An 18,516-nucleotide genomic window follows, 5' to 3' on the forward strand; every position below is an offset into this window, starting at 1 on the left:
CCTGGGCATTCTCCTACTCCCGTGCAGTTCCTCTCCTGTTCTAGAAGGTTTCAGCTCATCTTTCTAAGACCCTGCCTCTCCTGTTACTGCAGCCTGCTGTTCTAGAACACTGTCTGTCTTTACGAGCATGCACCTTCTTCTGGTCCTGGCATACTGCTGCTCCTGCTCCAGATCATTCTGTAAACGGTTCAGTATATGAAGTTTGTGATCCAGATTTCCATTCCTAGTAGCATTCAAGAAAATTTGGGAGCACAGACAAACTGGAATGATAAATTACCTTGTCCATTCGATCCTTCTGGACCCCAAACTTGCCACCATATCCGTACGATGCTTTTGCTCCTTCCTCCAGCTCTTTCTTCTTTATGGTCTCATGATCTTTTGAGACGTTTTGCCTCAGCTCATGGACGCTGCCAAAATAAAAACCCAGGGTGTCATAGCTCAGGGTTGGAGCAGTGTTTTACAGGAATGTGCATTCATCGTATGAATCTACATGCCCAAGGAGGGAGAGGATGAAGAGCGGTAGACCAGACCTACCTTATCCTACGGTCCAGCTGTAGAAGAAAACAAATCTAGGAAGTGCACCATTCTGACCCCACCAGACAAGGAAAGGACTTCATCCCTGTTTATCTGGGAGACACTTTAGTCCATGTCTCAGTGTTCCCAGCTTCAGATCCTGAGGTAGCCTGAATTTTAAAGAGGAGTCTGGCAGTGAAACCTCTGTGCACCAGCAAGAAATGAAGAAAGCTGTAACACACCCACCCCCTGCCAGCTAGCTGGATAGCAATACATCCCTCCTCCAGTCAGTCAGAGGAAACCAAGTCAACAGCCGCACAGTAAATTGCATGGATGAATGGGAAAGATGTTCAGCTACATCACATTCGAACTATGCACTCCCTTCATTTCTGTTTGCTCCCCTTCCCTTTGTTAAGAGATCACTCAGTATAAGGTTTTCAATTATCAGGATTCCAATATCTTTATTCATGCTACTTCTCATTATCTCTTACACAGGACTCTGCACTTCGATACTGAAGGTCTTTCAATGTATTTCATTGCATCCTCTCTCAATATAAACCTTACTGATCCATCACTGAAGTATTCAGCTGTTTCCTTAAATGCATCCAAATTCTCATGTCTGTCACTCTTCCCGCTAACTCTATTTTGCCGGGAATCTTCCCCCATACAAGGAAATCTTTGATGCGTGGCCCAAACCCAATCTTTACTCCCTGATCCTCTTGTTCTCCTGTCTCATCTTTCCCTCAGTTTTGGACATGGTGATGTGCAAATGAAGCTGGAGAATGACGTCCTTAGCTTCACTGAGAAGAGAGTGGTGGGCTCCTTATTGGGTAAGTAGCTGTTTGTACAACATGATAGTTTGCCAGGTCACTTTACCAGAGTCATCCGAGTACACTGGGAATTGAGTCACATGTGGGTTGGAGGTGGCAAGTTCATTTCCTGAAGCCCATGGCCCACTTGGAAGATTTGGACCTGTTTGGTATTTACTGTAATAAACTCTCTGCATTTTACTTTTGCCACCAGGTCTGAGGAGCCCAAACTAGTCCAGACTTCACTCAAAAGCTCTTCGCTCTGACCATAGTGGTCAGCTTCGCTGTTCGGCTGGGCATAGACTGTCGGGTGCAGAAATAGGCTGTCGTCATGGGCAGGAACAATCTGGGTAAAGATGCTTCACACATGAGGAAATCGACAACTCAAATTAATCTAAAAATGCAGTTGAATGTTTACGGGCATTTTATTTCCTCACGATGCACCAAAATATTTCACGGACTTTGAAAGGCTTTCGTGTTATGTAAGCAAACACAGTAGCCAATAGGATTCAGTAAAGAACAATGAAGCAAATGGATGGGGAAACTAATTTTAATAATACTAGGAAAGGGATGAATGTTGGTCAGTAAAGCAGAAGAACTCATCTTAACTTCTCGAAATGCACTGTGGGTATACAAAACCCATCTTTGTAGGATTTCTCAGTTTAATATCCCAATCATAAGCCTTTCCATTTATTCTTCCCAAAGTTCCAGGTATCATTTCACCATTGGGAGCCCAGGTCCCACTGCCAGCCTCTTTGGAGAGATGGATGTGACTTTACCCCTAGAGGGCACTCTCAGGGGAGGACAGGCACAATCATGTTTCTCAACATTTCAATCAACCTCAGGAAATAAAGTTTTATTTTGTGGTTATTCACAAGTCAAGAAGGGACTGCAATCTCTTAGTCTCGGTGAACAAATTTTGCAGCTGTTGAGACCATCTCCAATCTCAGAGAGTCCGGAAGCTTCTCGTCTCTGCACAGTTGTGGTGTGCTGTCTACAGATGCCCTAATTTGGTGATTGGCCTTTTGCAAGAGCAGCTTACGACATCCTTGTCTGTAGTCAATGCACCAGCAGCTTTGTCATCCCTCCCCCATTAAGGAAACCACAGAAATTGCTCAAACAGGAAACTTGAAGAATAAGAACAAGAATATAAGCGACAGGCTGAGGACAATGAACTCCTCAGTCAATTTTAGGACTGAGCTATTGACAATTGACTTGCCTCCCATCCAGTGCTGCTAAATTCTGCTTTGCACTGTCCAGAAACTCCTACATGTTAAACTCACTACTTTAACAGAAACAGAGATTGCTGGAAAAGCTCAGCAGGTCTGGCAGCATCTGTGAAGATAAATCAGAGTTAACGTTTCGGGTCCGGTGATCCTTCCTCAGGACAGTGGATAAAGGGGATCCAGTGGCACTACTTTCAAAAAGAACGAGGGTGGCGGGAGGGTTCTCCAGGACTCCTTCCCTTAACTTATCTTGGTCATTATCATGTTGCTGTTTGCTGTGTGCAAGCTGGCTGTCACATTTGCTGTTTTATTATGACTACACTGTACATCATTGTCAGTAAAGTGCATCATCTGATGGTCATGAATCGTTTTACATAAATGCAAGTTTTTCTTCATGTAACAGCACCTTTCTTCCCCTCTGGCCTTGACCACTGAAGAACACCACAAGCTCCTCAGCGTAATGTAGTCTTCCATTGTCCCTGGCTCTGAATTCTGCAATTTTCTAATACAATTGTGTGGGTGTTGAAGGCCCCTACTGGCAGTAGGACCATGCCCAGAATAATCCCTCCACTGTTCTGCTGCAATATTTCCCTGTTGTTATTAAATCAGGGCGTATCCCACATTTGCAATCCCTCCCAATACTTACTTGATGTGCTGGGGCCGGCCTGACCCTGTGACAGTCTTTGCACCCCATCGCTGCTCCTGCTCTGAAATGTCGTTCTGAAACAAGAGAAATTGGAACTATATCAATCGGAATATTCCTCATGGGCAGGACACTATTTCAGTCGTACGGTACAGGGTTCTAAAAACAGCAAAATACTGCAGATGCGAGAAACCTGAAGTGAAAATAGAATATGATGGAGAAACTAGAGACATACCACACTCAAAACATTCCTCGTGCCTCAGATGCTGCCAGACCTGCATAGTTTCACCAGCATTTCCCATTTTTATTTGGTACGGGTTGAAACCTGTTCCAGGCAGTGTCGGAACAGGATCTCCAGGACAGAATTCTGGATTAACACTGAAACAGGCTTCATCTGGATGGCAGCACTGAAACAGAACTGCACTATTGGAGAAACTGTACTAATAGAACTCCACACCGTCAGGGACAGTACTGAGACAGCACTGTACTGTTGGAGAGACTGTACTGATAGAGTTCCACACTGTCAGGGACAGTATACAGAGAGCACTGTACCGTTGGAGAGGCAGTACTGATAGAGTTCCACACTGTCAGGGACAGTACTGAGAGAGCACTGTACTGTTGGAGAGACAGTACTGATAGAGTTCCACACTGTCAGGGACAGTACTGATAGAGTTCCACACTGTCAGGGACAGTACTGAGAGAGCACGGTACTGTGGGGGGGACAGTACTGATAGAGTTCCACACTGTCAGGGACAGTACTCAGAGAGCATGGTACTGTTGGAGAGACAGTACTGATAGAGTTCCACACTGTCAGGGACAGTATACAGAGAGCACGGTACTGTTGGAGAGACAGTACTGATAGAGTTCCACACTGTCAGGGACAGTATTGATAGAGTTACACACTGTCAGGGACAGTACTGCTAGAGTTCCACACTGTCAGGGACAGTACTGAGAGAGCACGGTACTGTTGGAGAGACAGTACTGATAGAGTTCCACAATGTCAGGGAAGTATACAGAGAGCACTGTACTGTTGGAGAGGCAGTACTGATAGAGTTCCACACTGTCAGGGACAGTACTGAGAGAGCACTGTACTGTTGGAGAGACAGTACTGATAGAGTTCCACACTGTCAGGGACAGTACTGATAGAGTTCCACACTGTCAGGGACAGTACTCAGAGAGCATGGTACTGTTGGAGAGACAGTACTGATAGAGTTCCACACTGTCAGGGACAGTATACAGAGAGCACGGTACTGTTGGAGAGACAGTACTGATAGAGTTCCACACTGTCAGGGACAGTATTGATAGAGTTACACACTGTCAGGGACAGTACTGCTAGAGTTCCACACTGTCAGGGACAGTACTGAGAGAGCACGGTACTGTTGGAGAGACAGTACTGATAGAGTTCCACAATGTCAGGGAAGTATACAGAGAGCACTGTACTGTTGGAGAGGCAGTACTGATAGAGTTCCACACTGTCAGGGACAGTACTGAGAGAGTTCCACACTGTCAGGGACAGTACTGAGAGAGCACTGTACTGTTTGAGAGGCAGTACTGATAGAGTTCCACACTGTCAGGGACAGTACTGAGAGAGTTCCACACTGTCAGGGACAGTACTGAGAGAGTTCCACACTGTCAGGGACAGTACTGAGAGAGTTCCACACTGTCAGGGGCAGTACTGAGAGAGTTCCACACTGTCAGGAACAGTACTGTGAGAGCACTGTACTGTTGGAGAGGCAGTACTGATAGAGTTCCACACTGTCAGGGACAGTACTGAGAGAGCACTGTACGTTTGGAGAGGCAGTACTGAGAGAGTTCCACACTGTCAGGAACAGTACTGAGAGAGCACTGTACTGTTGGAGAGGCAGTACTGATAGAGATCCACACTGTCGGGGACAGTACTGAGAGTGCACTGTACTTTTGGAGAGGCAGTACTGAGAGAGTTCCACACTGTCAGGGACACTACTGAGAGAGCACGGTACTGTTGGAGAGGCAGTACTGCTAGAGTTCCACACTGTCAGGGACAGTACTGCTAGAATTCCACACTGTCAGGGACAGTACTGAGAGAGCACAGTACTGTTGGAGAGACAGTACTGATAGAGTTCCACACTGTCAGGGACAGTACTGATAGAGTTCCACACTGTCAGGGACAGTACTGAGAGAGCACAGTACTGTTGGAGAGACAGTACTGATAGAGTTCCACACTGTCAGGGACAGTATTGATAGAGTTCCACACTGTCAGGGACAGTACTGAGAGAGCACTGTACTGTTGGAGAGGCAGTACTGATAGAGATCCACACTGTCGGGGACAGTACTGAGAGAGCACTGTACTGTTGGAGAGACAGTACTGATAGAGTTCCACACTGTCAGGGACAGTACTGAGAGAGCACGGTACTATTGGAGAGACAGTACTGATAGAGTTCCACACTGTCAGGGACAGTACTGAGAGAGCACTGTACGTTTGGAGAGGCAGTACTGAGAGAGTTCCACACTGTCAGGAACAGTACTGAGAGAGCACTGTACTGTTGGGGAGGCAGTACTGATAGAGATCCACACTGTCGGGGACAGTACTGAGAGTGCACTGTACTTTTGGAGAGGCAGTACTGAGAGAGTTCCACACTGTCAGGGACACTACTGAGAGAGCACGGTACTGTTGGAGAGGCAGTACTGCTAGAGTTCCACACTGTCAGGGACAGTACTGCTAGAATTCCACACTGTCAGGGACAGTACTGAGAGAGCACAGTACTGTTGGAGAGACAGTACTGATAGAGTTCCACACTGTCAGGGACAGTACTGATAGAGTTCCACACTGTCAGGGACAGTACTGAGAGAGCACAGTACTGTTGGAGAGACAGTACTGATAGAGTTCCACACTGTCAGGGACAGTATTGATAGAGTTCCACACTGTCAGGGACAGTACTGAGAGAGCACTGTACTGTTGGAGAGGCAGTACTGATAGAGTTCCACACTGTCAGGGACAGTACTGAGAGAGCACGGTACTGTTGGAGAGGCAGTACTAATAGAGTTCCACACTGTCGGGGCAGTACTGAGAGAGTTCCACACTGTCAGGGACAGTACTGATAAAGATCCACACTGTCAGGGACAGTACTGAGAGAGCACTGTACTGTTGGAGAGGCAGTACTGATAAAGATCCACACTGTCGGGGACAGTACTGAGAGAGCACTGTACTTTTGGAAAGGCAGTACTGCTAGAGTTCCACACTGTCGGGGCAGTACTGAGAGAGTTCCACACTGTCAGGGACAGTACTGTTAGAGTTCCACACTGTCAGGGACAGTACTGAGAGAGTTCCACACTGTCAGGGACAGTACTGAGAGAGTTCCCCACTGTCAGGGGCAGTACTGAGAGAGTTCCACACTGTCAGGGGCAGTACTGCTAGAGTTCCACACTGTCAGGGGCAGTACTGCTAGAGTTCCACACTGTCGGGGCAGTACTGCTAGAGTTCCACACTGTCAGGGACAGTACTGCTAGAGTTCCACACTGTCAGGGACAGTACTGCTAGAGTTCCACACTGTCAGGGACAGTACTGAGAGAGTTCCACACTGTCAGGGGCAGTACTGATAGAGTTCCACACTGTCAGGGGCAGTACTGAGAGAGTTCCACACTGTCAGTGACAGTACTGAGAGAGTTCCACACTGTCAGGGACAGTACTGAGAGAGTTCCACACTGTCAGGGGCAGTACTGAGAGAGTTCCACACTGTCAGGGGCAGTACTGAGAGAGTTCCACACTGTCAGGGGCAGTACTGATAGAGTTCCACACTGTCAGGGGCAGGACTGAGGAAGCACTGTACTGTTGGAGAGTAAATATTGTTGTAGTTTTGTGTTTATTGGCACAATTGTACCAATTTCACACGTGGATTGGTAAATGCACTGAAATCTTTCTATTTGAAGACCATGTTCAGGAAGCAGATTTTTTCCCAAGTTCAGCAAATGTTGTTCCAGGAAAAGTAGTTTTAATCCGTCATATCATTTGCGACAACATTAGCTGTTGTTCACATGCTGTGTATCCTGGTTACTTGCACATTAGTATGTTTCATGTTAAAGTGATTTCACAACAAATATTGAGAGATGGTAAACAGAGAGGAAAAAGGAGGAGGGAGGGGTTTAGTAATGAGAGAGCACTGTCCGAGGGTGGTGTAAAAGGATTACAACAGAGTTGGAAAGGAAGTATTGAGGTGTCAGTGCAAGGTCAGAAGAGTCAATCTCCATATATTACACCAGTGTCGTGTCTCTCTTCCTTCAACTGAAGATGTTTCAGAGTTCTCATAGCGTACTGGAAATGTTTCATCCTCCTTCACCATTGGCCTCTAATCTTATTGTTGTTGGGTTGATGTCCCATCACTCTGTCCTTTCGGGTTTTGTGTTATATAGCTGTAGGTACAGTATGTGATAAATAGTTTTTGCACCATTTGGTTAGGCATGTTCAGCCAAGGTTTCTACTCAGTGATCCTGCAAGAAACTGAGTGTCTGCTTCCTGATCAAGCTCAGCAATGATGTCTTACATGATGTCTAATCTAGCAACACACATAGGAGTAGTCTATTCAGTCCATTGTGTCCATGTCACCATTCAACATGACCATAGATGCTCCTCCATCTCAGTGCCATACTCCATCTTTCTCCCCATATACCTTGACACCCTTACTCTCTAGAAATATATTTATTTCTTAATTATATTCAGTGACTGGCCCTCCACAGCATTCTACAGCAGACAAGACCACAGTTTACAATCTTCCAAGTGAAGAGATTTCTTCTCGTCTCAGTCTGAATTGGCCCAGCAGATATCCTGAGATAGTGATTCCCCCCTGTTCTGGACCTCTATATCAGGGGATCCCTGTATCCAGACTATCCAGCTCTATTGGACCTTTACATGTTTCAATCAGATCATCTTTCATTCCTGTAAACTCCAGTGAATACAGGGCCAGTCGGCCCAACTCCCAATAAACCTGCCATCCCAGGAATTATGCTGGTGAACCTTTGCACTACTCCTTCTATGCCAAATGTATCTTTTCAAAAATAAAGGGGCCAAACCTGCACTCAACATCCTGATGTAGTCTCACCAAGGCCCTGTACAGCTTCAGTGTGATTTCCTTGCTATTATACTCAAATCCTCTCACAAGGAAGGGGGACAAACTACAAGCCTTCCTAACAGCTTGCTGCACCTGTTTGCCTACTTTCAATGGCCAATGTACAAGACAAAATTTGTACATTAACATTTCCCAATCTATCATCATTTAACTTCCATCTCCCCAGACCGTTTCTCCTTTAAAAATAAACAACTTCAAATGAGGCACATCACATTTCACCAGCTAATATTTACCCACTCATTCATTTTGTCTGAACTGGCCTGAGGCCACTTTACATCTTCTTGACCACTCACAATCCTAAGTATTTCTGTGTTGTCAGAACTCTTGGGAAATATTGCTTTTTATGCTTCTGTCGCCTAAATTGTTCATTTATTGTCAATAGCTGGGGTACAGGTGCTGACCCCTGTGGGGCCTCACTAGTCACCCTGTTCACTCTGGAAATAATCCATTCATTCCTAATTCTTTTCCTGCCTGGTAACCAATTCTCAATCCATGATACAATTCACAATCCATCACCTGATTCACAATCCATGATCCAATTCATAATCCACAATCCAATTTACAAGCTATCATTCAATTCACAATCCAAGATCCAATTCCCAATTCATGATCAAATTCACAATCCACGATCCAGTTCATAATCCACAATTCAATTCACAATCCATCACCTTGCAATTCTGGTCTCCTTCCTATCGGAAAGATGTTGTGAAACTTGAAAGGGTTCAGAAAAGATTTACAACGATGTTGCCAGGGATGGAGGGTTTGAGCTATAGGGAGAGGCTGATTGGCTGGGGCAGTTTTCCCTGGAGCGTCGGAGGCTGACGGGTGACCTTATAGAGGTTTATAAAATCATGAGGGGCATGCATAGGATAAATAGACAAAGTCTTTTCCCTGGGGTGGGGGAGTCCAGAATTAGAGGGCATTGGTCTCGGATGAGAAGAGAAAAATTTAAAAGGGACCTAAGGGGCAGCTTTTTCACGCAGAGGGGGTGTATTTATTAAATGAGCTGCAGAGGAAGTGGTGGAGGCTGATACAAGTACAGCATTTAAAAGGTATCTGGATGGGTATATGAATAGGAAGGGTTTAGAGGGATATGGGCCAAGTGCTGGCAAATGGGTTGGGATATCTGGTCAGCATGGATAAGTTGGACTGAAGGGTCTGTTTCTGTGCTGCACATATCTAAAACCCTATCTAACTCTCAATCCATGTTCCAGTTTTCGAGCTACACAATTCCAGGCTCAGACAAGAAAGATCTGTTGAATATAACACGGGGTTTAGCTGGCACCATTTGAACAGCCCCAGCAAAGCCTCAGGAAGAAGGAAACAAAGTAGACAGTAGATTTCAGGATTGAGATGTTACAATTCCATTGACATTATTCATTGTACTGTAACCACTCCAATCTGAAAAGTGTGGGACCAAGTCATTTCTGGATTTCGGAATTTCTCGATTGTGTTGAGAACAGAAATGTTCAGCAGCTTTTCATTTCCTGTCATCAGGCAGAGAGGACAAACAAGAAAAAGAAATTTCAAATGATCTCAAGATTTCATTCTTCAGGGAAAAGACTGCTCATTGGTTGGTGAGTTGACTCTGATTGGCTGAGCTGTTGCCACGGCAAAAGCATCATGAACTACAGATTCCTAAGAGAATGATGTCAGAGTGCCTAACCTTTAATGTGAGATTTGTAAAACAGTATTGTCAATATTTACCTGTCACCAAACACGGAGATAAAATATTATACAGCAGTAATAAAATTACTTTATTTACCCAAATACTGCATCTTCCATTTTTCAGCTCCCAATGTGCTATACCAAAATAAGTTTGTGAGTTGCTTGGATCTATTTAAAAACGTTCTGGATGCTCCGATGTTTCCAAACCATTGACATTCTGATTGGGGATGTTGCAGTGTATCTGCAGAGTTTTACCCTCACAGGAAAGTGAAAGGGCAGTACTTCTCCCACTGCACTAACCAGTTCCCATGATAGGCAACAACTTCTGAGTCAAAGCACATGGTGCTGGAAAAGTACAGCCGGCCAGGCAGCATCTGAGGAGCAGGAGAATCAATGTTTTGAGCAGAAACTCTTCATCAGGAAGAACTTCTGCACTGCCCTATCAAATCCTCAGCACTGAACTGATTGAGTGCATTAATTCCACAGCTCAGAAAAGTTCATCCGATGCACAACTCTGTTTTCCAGAATAGATGTTCTCTTTATCCATCCCAACTGAACAAATATTAGAAGAGGTAACGATCACATTACCTGGGCTCTGTCAGAACATACCTTGATTATTGTGTTCAGTTCTTTTTCCCGGAAAAGCAAAGGGCTGTTCAGGTACATGGGAGAGGGCAGAGAGGAGGAACCAGGAAGTAATGAGAAAATACTGGAGCCGCTGGGCTTCTCAAACAGGAAGGCAAGTGTTGAAAAGGTATTCTTACTGGAATGGTCGACCTGAAATCCTAGTTTAAGAGTAACTTTGTGAAAGCAAATGGACAAAGATTGAAACTGACACCAGTTAAACTCAGAGGACTGATTCTTCTGTGTTGGATGTGTGATCCACATTTGCGATGGACTCCCAGAGAAAGAAGTGGAACCAAAAGCTGTGAATCATATAAAAACTTAGTTTTTAATTCATTTACAGGATGTGGGTATCGCTAGCTAGGCCAGCATTTATTGCGCATCCCTAATTACCCCGAAGGCAGTTGAGAGTCAACCACATTGCTGTGGGTCTAGATTCACGTGTAGGCCAGACCAGGTAAGGGTGGCGGTTTCCATCCCTAAAGGACATGAGTGAACAAGATGGGATTTTCCTGACAATTGACAGTGTTCATCATTAGACTTCTAATTCCCAAATTTTATTGAATTCAAACTCCACAGTCTACTATGGTGGGATTTGAACCCAGGTCCTCAGAACATTACCTGGGTCTCCAGATCACTAGTCTAACAGTAATACCATCACATCAGAGTTGGAGGGGAGACAGACAGAGAAAGGGGAAGGGGAAGAGGGTGAGATGAGAGGAGAAAAATAGGAGGAAAGAGCAGGGGAGAAAGGCAGAAAGTGAGAGGCAAGAGGAAAGGGTTGAGAGACGTGGGAAGTGGGTTGGGGAAGATAGGTAAGGCGGCTTGAAGGAAGAGTGGTAAGGGAAGGGCAGGAAGTGAAGAGAAGGAGAGGCAATTGAGGGGAAGTGGGGGGAAGCAGGAGATGAACGAGGGGAGGGAGACAAAGCAGAGAAGGTATAAAGGAAAATTAAAAGTTACAAGAGCAGAAACAGAGAGAAGGGGGAAAGGAGGATGGGAATAGAATGAGCTGAAATGAATGGTATCAGTATGGTCTGCTGCTCTCTCCTGGGCTTTGGTTTTGTAAAGCGGAAGATGAGGTAGTGCAGTTAAGGAGAAGGCAAACTGATCACAGCAGTAACACTGGCTAAAGGGGAAGTTCAAGTTGACCACACTTCCTGTTTTTCAGCTGATGGTCCATAGTTTAAGATCAGCATTGTTGCCTGTCAATGATGTCTGTGTTATATTCTTCATGTTAGCATCATAAATTACAAAAATATTCCAATAATAAGTTTTAAATAACAGAATTGTTAAGGCTGCATTGATCTCAGACTAAGTGGAGGTTATGATCATGTGATGGGTATGTCCCTGTGCTAATAATCTAGGAAATCTGAAGCTTAAATTCCTGAGAACTTGAATTCAGTTTTTTTGTTAAAAAAAACAAATAAAAATCACATCAGTAAGACTGACCAGTGGAGCTATCTGATTACCTTAGATATCCAACCCATCAGCTTTATCAACATCCTGCTGATGTGTTGAAGACTGTGCTCCAGAATTCAACATGCCCCCTAGCCACATTGCTGTAAGGAAAGGCTCCAGGGTTTTCAACCACTCAACACAGTCACACACTCAATCTATACACAATGACACACATGCATATACTATCAACCTACACAACTCAAATCCTATACATGCATTCAAACACTCAACCTATACATGGACACTCAACCCACACAAATACACATACCCATGATCTCAACCCATACACACACACTCAACACACACACACACACACCCTCACAGACAGACACACACACAGTCAACTCACACACAGACTCAGAGAGACACACACACCAGTAAATAGACAGGGACATAAAGAAAATGAAAGGTGGACTATCAGAGAGACGAATAAATCATGAAATTGCTAATGACACCCACACTCCAGCTCAACATTTTCCCTCTTCTTATGCATGGGGTGAATAGACTTTCCACCTGACCATTTTGTTGTTTTCTATCTTTTCCAGTTTACTTTCCAAATGTTACCAGCTCCCCACCACTGAAGGTGTTAGTTCCTTGCGGGGAACATAGCTCTCCAGATATCCAGTGTCCTGCTTTGTGATCTTTTACAATGTATGAGCGAAAGAATTCAGTGCAGGAAGACTGTTCCATCAGACAGAGCCACATGCTCACTCCTGTCCTTATCCCAACCTACATTCACAGACAAGAACTTCCAGCAGGGGGAGAAACAAAGGAGCAAGAATTTTCCTGAGTGCAGGAAGACTAATGGCATTATGTCGATGAGCAGAACTAACCCAACAATCACCAACGATTCAACGTGGCATCCTCTTTGTCTTTAACTCAACTTCAGACTGAATAATCAACTGCCCTGCCAGGGAAGGCTGAATGTCGAGAGTTACACTGGCTGCTGAAGGGAAGCCCAGCTCAGACAGAGAACAGGAAGAAGTCATTCTATTGCAACTTTATAAAAAGACTGACTTTCAAAGTTTGTCATTGAATCTTCCAGGTTTGAGTGAGACTACCTGGACTAATATAGGACCAAATCAGTCAACAGAGTCATACTCCATGACTTTATTAACTGCTTTATACCTACATCACTCCAGATATTCTCACTCAAACCTGGAGGATTTAATGATGGAACTTTGATATTCAGGTCTCCAGAGAATATAGGACAAGGCCATTCAGTGTGGCAATCCCATTTCCGGGGAATTTTCGAGACCGTTTTAAAGTTCGGAATTTATTGAAACAAAAATGGATTACTCACAACGAAGTCAGGATCTGTTTCCCAATCATCCCCATCCTTCTCTGCTTCCACTTTGACGTTATGGCCCACTGCTGATTTCCACATTTCTGAGAGCCAAAAGAAAAGGATTTAATAAACAAACTAGCAACAACATGAAACCAGCTAATTGAGATCTCCCACAGGCCCATTTATATGTGACCCTCTTAAAGACTCCATCCCACCCACTGAATCCATGAAGAGATGGTTCTGCTAAAGTATATACAAAATCCATCCAGGTGGTGGAGAACAGGAGGGCTCCACTTACAAAGATTCACTTTCGGGGGAATACTGATATTTAGTTAGTATTGCTATGATGTGTTTTCTATTGACTGGGTGCTGTCAGTGAACATTCAATCCTCACAGCCAGTTCCATCATTACTGAAGGCAGAATCCAAAGCTCATGGCCTGGCTTCGACAGAAATGTTAAAATTCATCCATCAGCATATAGCCCACCTCCTTTGAATGTTACTGCCTCACTTTTAGGTTATTTATACATGACCTTACACGAGTGTAACTGAGCATGTTGCAAAACAAAATCTCAAGTCCCTTATGCTTTGGTGTGTAACATTTTCCACAAAACAGTTAGATAAAGTACAGTATAATCCATGCAAGCTGAGATAGAGCCTTTAACTAATCACAACAGCACCTGCATAAATTTTATAGTGCCAGATAAACTGTTCTCTCATATCGCCTATTGGGTAACTCACAATTGAATAGTTACAAGGTGATCCTGACCCTGAATAAATGGTCATTCCGTACAGTTACACAGTTGGTCACCCCGACTCTGAATAAACAGTAAACTGTGTACAGTTACACAATGAGTGATCCTAACCCTGGATAACCAGTGTATCTACACAGTTGCACAGTGAGTCACTTCGACCAAGTTTGCCATAATCGTTCTGAATTTACTAATATTAAGAGCATGAGGAGCTCTCAAAAGCTTCCAACAGCGAGACGGTGAGAGACCCCTTCCCTGAGTAAGTAGTGACAGTGTACAGTTACATTGTGAGTGAATTTTATCTTGAATAAACACTGTTTCTGTAGTTACATAGGAAGCGACCCATATCCTGAATAAATAGTGACTATGTAAGTTACAAAGTGAGTGAATATTATCCTGCATAAACAGTGAATCTGCACAGTTACAGAGTGAGTGACCATACCCTGCATAAACAGCGTATCTACACAGTTACACATTGAGTTACCATACCCTGAATAAACAGTGTATTTGCACAGTTACAAAGTGAGTGACCATACCCTGAATAAACAGTGTATCTGTACAGTTACAGAGTGAGTGACAATACCCTGAATAAACAGTGTATCTGCACAGTTACACAGTGAGTGACCATACCCTGCATAATCAGTGTATCTGCACAGTTACAAAGGGAGTGACCATACCCTGAATAAACAGTGTATCTGTACAGTTACACAGTGAGTGACCATACCCTGAATAAACAATGTATTTGCACAGTTACAAAGTGGATGAACATACCCTGAACAAACAGTGTATCTGTACAGTTACAGAGTGTGTGACCATACCCCGAATAAACACTGTATCTGTACAGTTACACAGTGAGTGGCCATACACAGAATAAACAGTGTATCTGTACAATTACACAGTGAGTGACTATACTCTGCATAATCAGTGTATCTGTACAGTTACACAGTGAGTGACCATACCCAGAATAAACAGTGAATCTGCACAGTTACACAGTGACTGGCCACACCCTGAATAAACAGTGAATCTGCACAGTTATACAGTGAGTGACCATACCCTGAATAAACAGTGTATCTGTACAGTTACACAGTGAGTGACCATACCCTGAATAAACAGTGAATCTGCACAGTTACACAGTGAGTGACCATATCCTGAATAAACAGTGAATCTGCACAGTTACACAGTGAGTGACCATACCTTGAATAAACAGTATATCTGCACAGTTACAGTGAGTGACCATACCCTGAATAAACAGTGTATCTGCACAGTTCCAGTGAGTGACCATACCCTGAATAAACAGTGTATCTGCACAGTTACACAGTGAGTGGCCATACCCAGAATAAACAGTGTATCTGCACAGTTACACAGTGAATGAGCATACCCTGAATAAACAGTGTATCTGCACAGTTACGCAGTGAGTGGCCATACCCAGAATAAACAGTGTATCTGCACAGTTACACAGTGAATGAGCATGTCCTGAATAAACAGTGTATCTGCGCAGTTACACATTGAGTGACCATACCCTGAATAAACAGTGAACTTGCACAATTACAAAGTGAGTGACCATACACTGAATAAACACTGTATCTGTACAGTAACACAGTGAGTGACCATACCCTGAATAAACAGTGTATCTGCACAGTTACACAGTGAGTGGCCACACCCTGAATAGACAGTGTACCTGTACAGTTACACAGTGACTGACCATACCCTGAATAAACAGTGTATCTGTACAGTTACGCAGTGTGTGACCATACCCTGAATAAACAGTGTATCTACACAATTACACATTGAGTGACCATACCCTGAATAAACAATGTATTTGCACAGTTACACAATGAGTGACCACACCCTGAATAAACAGTGTATCTGCACAGTTACACTGTGAGTGACCATACCCTGAATAAACAGTGTATCTGCACAGTTACACTGAGTGACCATACTCTGAATAAACAGTGTATCTGCACAGTTACATAGTAAGTGACCATACCCTACATAAACAGTGTATCTGCACAGTTACAGTGAGTGACCATACCCTGAATAAACAGTTTATCTGCACAGTTACACATTGAGTGACCACACCCTGAATAAACAGTGTATTTGCACAGTTACAAAGTGAGTGACCGTACCCTGAATAAACAGTGTATCTGCACAGTTACACAGTGAGTGACCGTACCCTGAATAAACAGTGTATCTGTACAGTTACAGTGAGTGACCAGACACTGAAAAAACAGTGTATCTGTACAGTTACACAGAGGAGTGACCATACCCTGAAAAAACAGTGTATCTGCACAGTTACAGTGAGTGACCAGACACTGAGAAAACAGTGTATCTGTACAGTTATACAGTGAGTGACCATACCCTGAATAAACAGTGTATCTACACAGTTACACATTGAGTGATCATACCCTGAATAAACAGTGTATCTGCACAGTTACAGTGAGTGACCATACCCTGAATAAACAGTGTATCTGCACAGTTACACAGTGAGTGGCCATACCCAGAATAAACAGTGTATCTGCACAGTTACACAGTGAATGAGCATGCCCTGAATAAACAGTGTATCTGTACAGTTACACAGTGAGTGACCATACCCTGAATAAACACTGTTTCTGTACAGTTACACAGTGAGTGACCATACCCTGAATAAACAGTGTATCTGCACAGTTACAGTGAGTGACTATACCCTGAATAAACAGTGTATCTGCGCAGTTACACATTGAGTGACCATACCCTGAATAAACAGTGAACTTGCACAATTACAAAGTGAGTGACCATACACTGAATAAACAGTGTATCTGTACAGTTATACAGTGAGTGACCATACCCTGAATAAACAGTGCATCTACACAGTTACACAGTGAGTGATCATACCCTGAATAAACAGTGTATCTGCACAGTTACACAGTGAGTGACCATACCCTGAATAAACAGTGTATCTGCACAGTTACACAGTGAGTGACCATACCCTGAACAAACAGTGTATCTGCACAGTTACAGTGAGTGACTATACCCTGAATAAAAAGTGTATCTGCGCAGTTACACATTGAGTGACCATACCCTGAATAAACAGTGAACTTGCACAATTACAAAGTGAGTGACCATACACTGAATAAACAGTGTATCTGTACAGTTACACAGTGAGTGACCATACCCTGAATAAACAGTGTATCTCTGCAGTTACACTGTGAGCGACCATGCCCTGAATAAACAGTGTATCTGCACAGTTACACAGTGAGTGACAGTACCTTGAATAAACAGCGTATCTGTACAGTAACACAGTGAGTGACCATTACCCGAATAAACACTGTATCTGTACAGTTACACAGTGAGTGACCATACCTTGAATAAACAGTATATCTGCACAGTTACAGTGAGTGACCAAACACTGAAAAAACAGTGTATCTGTACAGTTACACAGAGGAGTGACCATACCCTGAGAAAACAGTGTATCTGCACAGTTACAGTGAGTGACCAGACACTGAGAAAACAGTGTATCTGTACAGTTATACAGTGAGTGACCATACCCTGAATAAACAGTGTATCTACACAGTTACAGTGAGTGACCATACCCTGAATAAACAGTGTATCTGCACAGTTACACATTGATTGACCATACCCTGCATAATCAGTGTATCTGCACAGTTACACAGTGAGTGACTGTACCCTGAATAAACAGTGTATCTGAACAGTAACACAGTGAGTGACCATACCCTGAATAAACAGTGTATCTACACAGTTACACAGTGAGTGACCATACCCTGAATAAACACTGTATCTGTACAGTTACACATTGAGTGACCATACCCTGAATAAACAGTGTATCTGCACAGTTACAGTGAGTGACCATACCCTGAATAAACAGTGTATCCGCACAGTGACACTGAGTGACCATACTCGGAATAAACAGTGTATCTGCACAGTTACATAGTAAGTGACCATACCCTACATAAACAGTGTATCTGCACAGTTACAGTGAGTGACCATACCCTGAATAAACAGTTTATCTGCACAGTTACACAGTGAGTGACCACACCCTGAATAAACAGTGTATTTGCACAGTTACAAAGTGAGTGACCGTACCCTGAATAAACAGTGTATCTGCACAGTTACACAGTGAGTGACCGTACCCTGAATAAACAGTGTATCTGTACAGTTACACAGTGGAGTGACCATACCCTGAATAAACAGTGTATCTGCACAATTACAGTGAGTGACCAGACACTGTAAAAACAGTGTATCTGTACAGTTATACAGTGAGTGACCATACCCTGAATAAACAGTGCATCTACACAGTTACACATTGAGTGATCATACCCTGAATAAACAGTGTATCTGCACAGTTACAGTGAGTGACCATACCCTGAATAAACAGTGTATCTGCACAGTTACACAGTGAGTGGCCATACCCAGAAGAAACAGTTTATCTGCACAGTTACA

General features: G+C 43.7%; 1 protein-coding gene across 1 annotated transcript in view; it reads right to left on the reverse strand.

Annotated features, from left to right (window-relative positions):
- Positions 1–18,516, reverse strand: part of hcls1 (hematopoietic cell-specific Lyn substrate 1) — a 116,769-nt gene that overhangs the window by 40,253 nt on the left and 58,000 nt on the right. Inside the window, exons 2-4 of the mRNA XM_043713927.2 lie at positions 13,344–13,429; positions 3,195–3,268; positions 278–407 (exon numbers count right to left, since the gene is read on the reverse strand). Coding sequence (XP_043569862.2) covers positions 278–407; positions 3,195–3,268; positions 13,344–13,427 — 288 coding nt within the window. The 5' untranslated portion in view covers positions 13,428–13,429. The remainder of the gene's footprint in view (positions 1–277; positions 408–3,194; positions 3,269–13,343; positions 13,430–18,516) is intronic.

Source organism: Chiloscyllium plagiosum, unplaced genomic scaffold, assembly GCF_037043375.1.
Source record: "Chiloscyllium plagiosum isolate Xiang-an unplaced genomic scaffold, Cpla_swu_hap1 HiC_scaffold_23, whole genome shotgun sequence".
NCBI lineage: Eukaryota > Metazoa > Chordata > Chondrichthyes > Orectolobiformes > Hemiscylliidae > Chiloscyllium > Chiloscyllium plagiosum.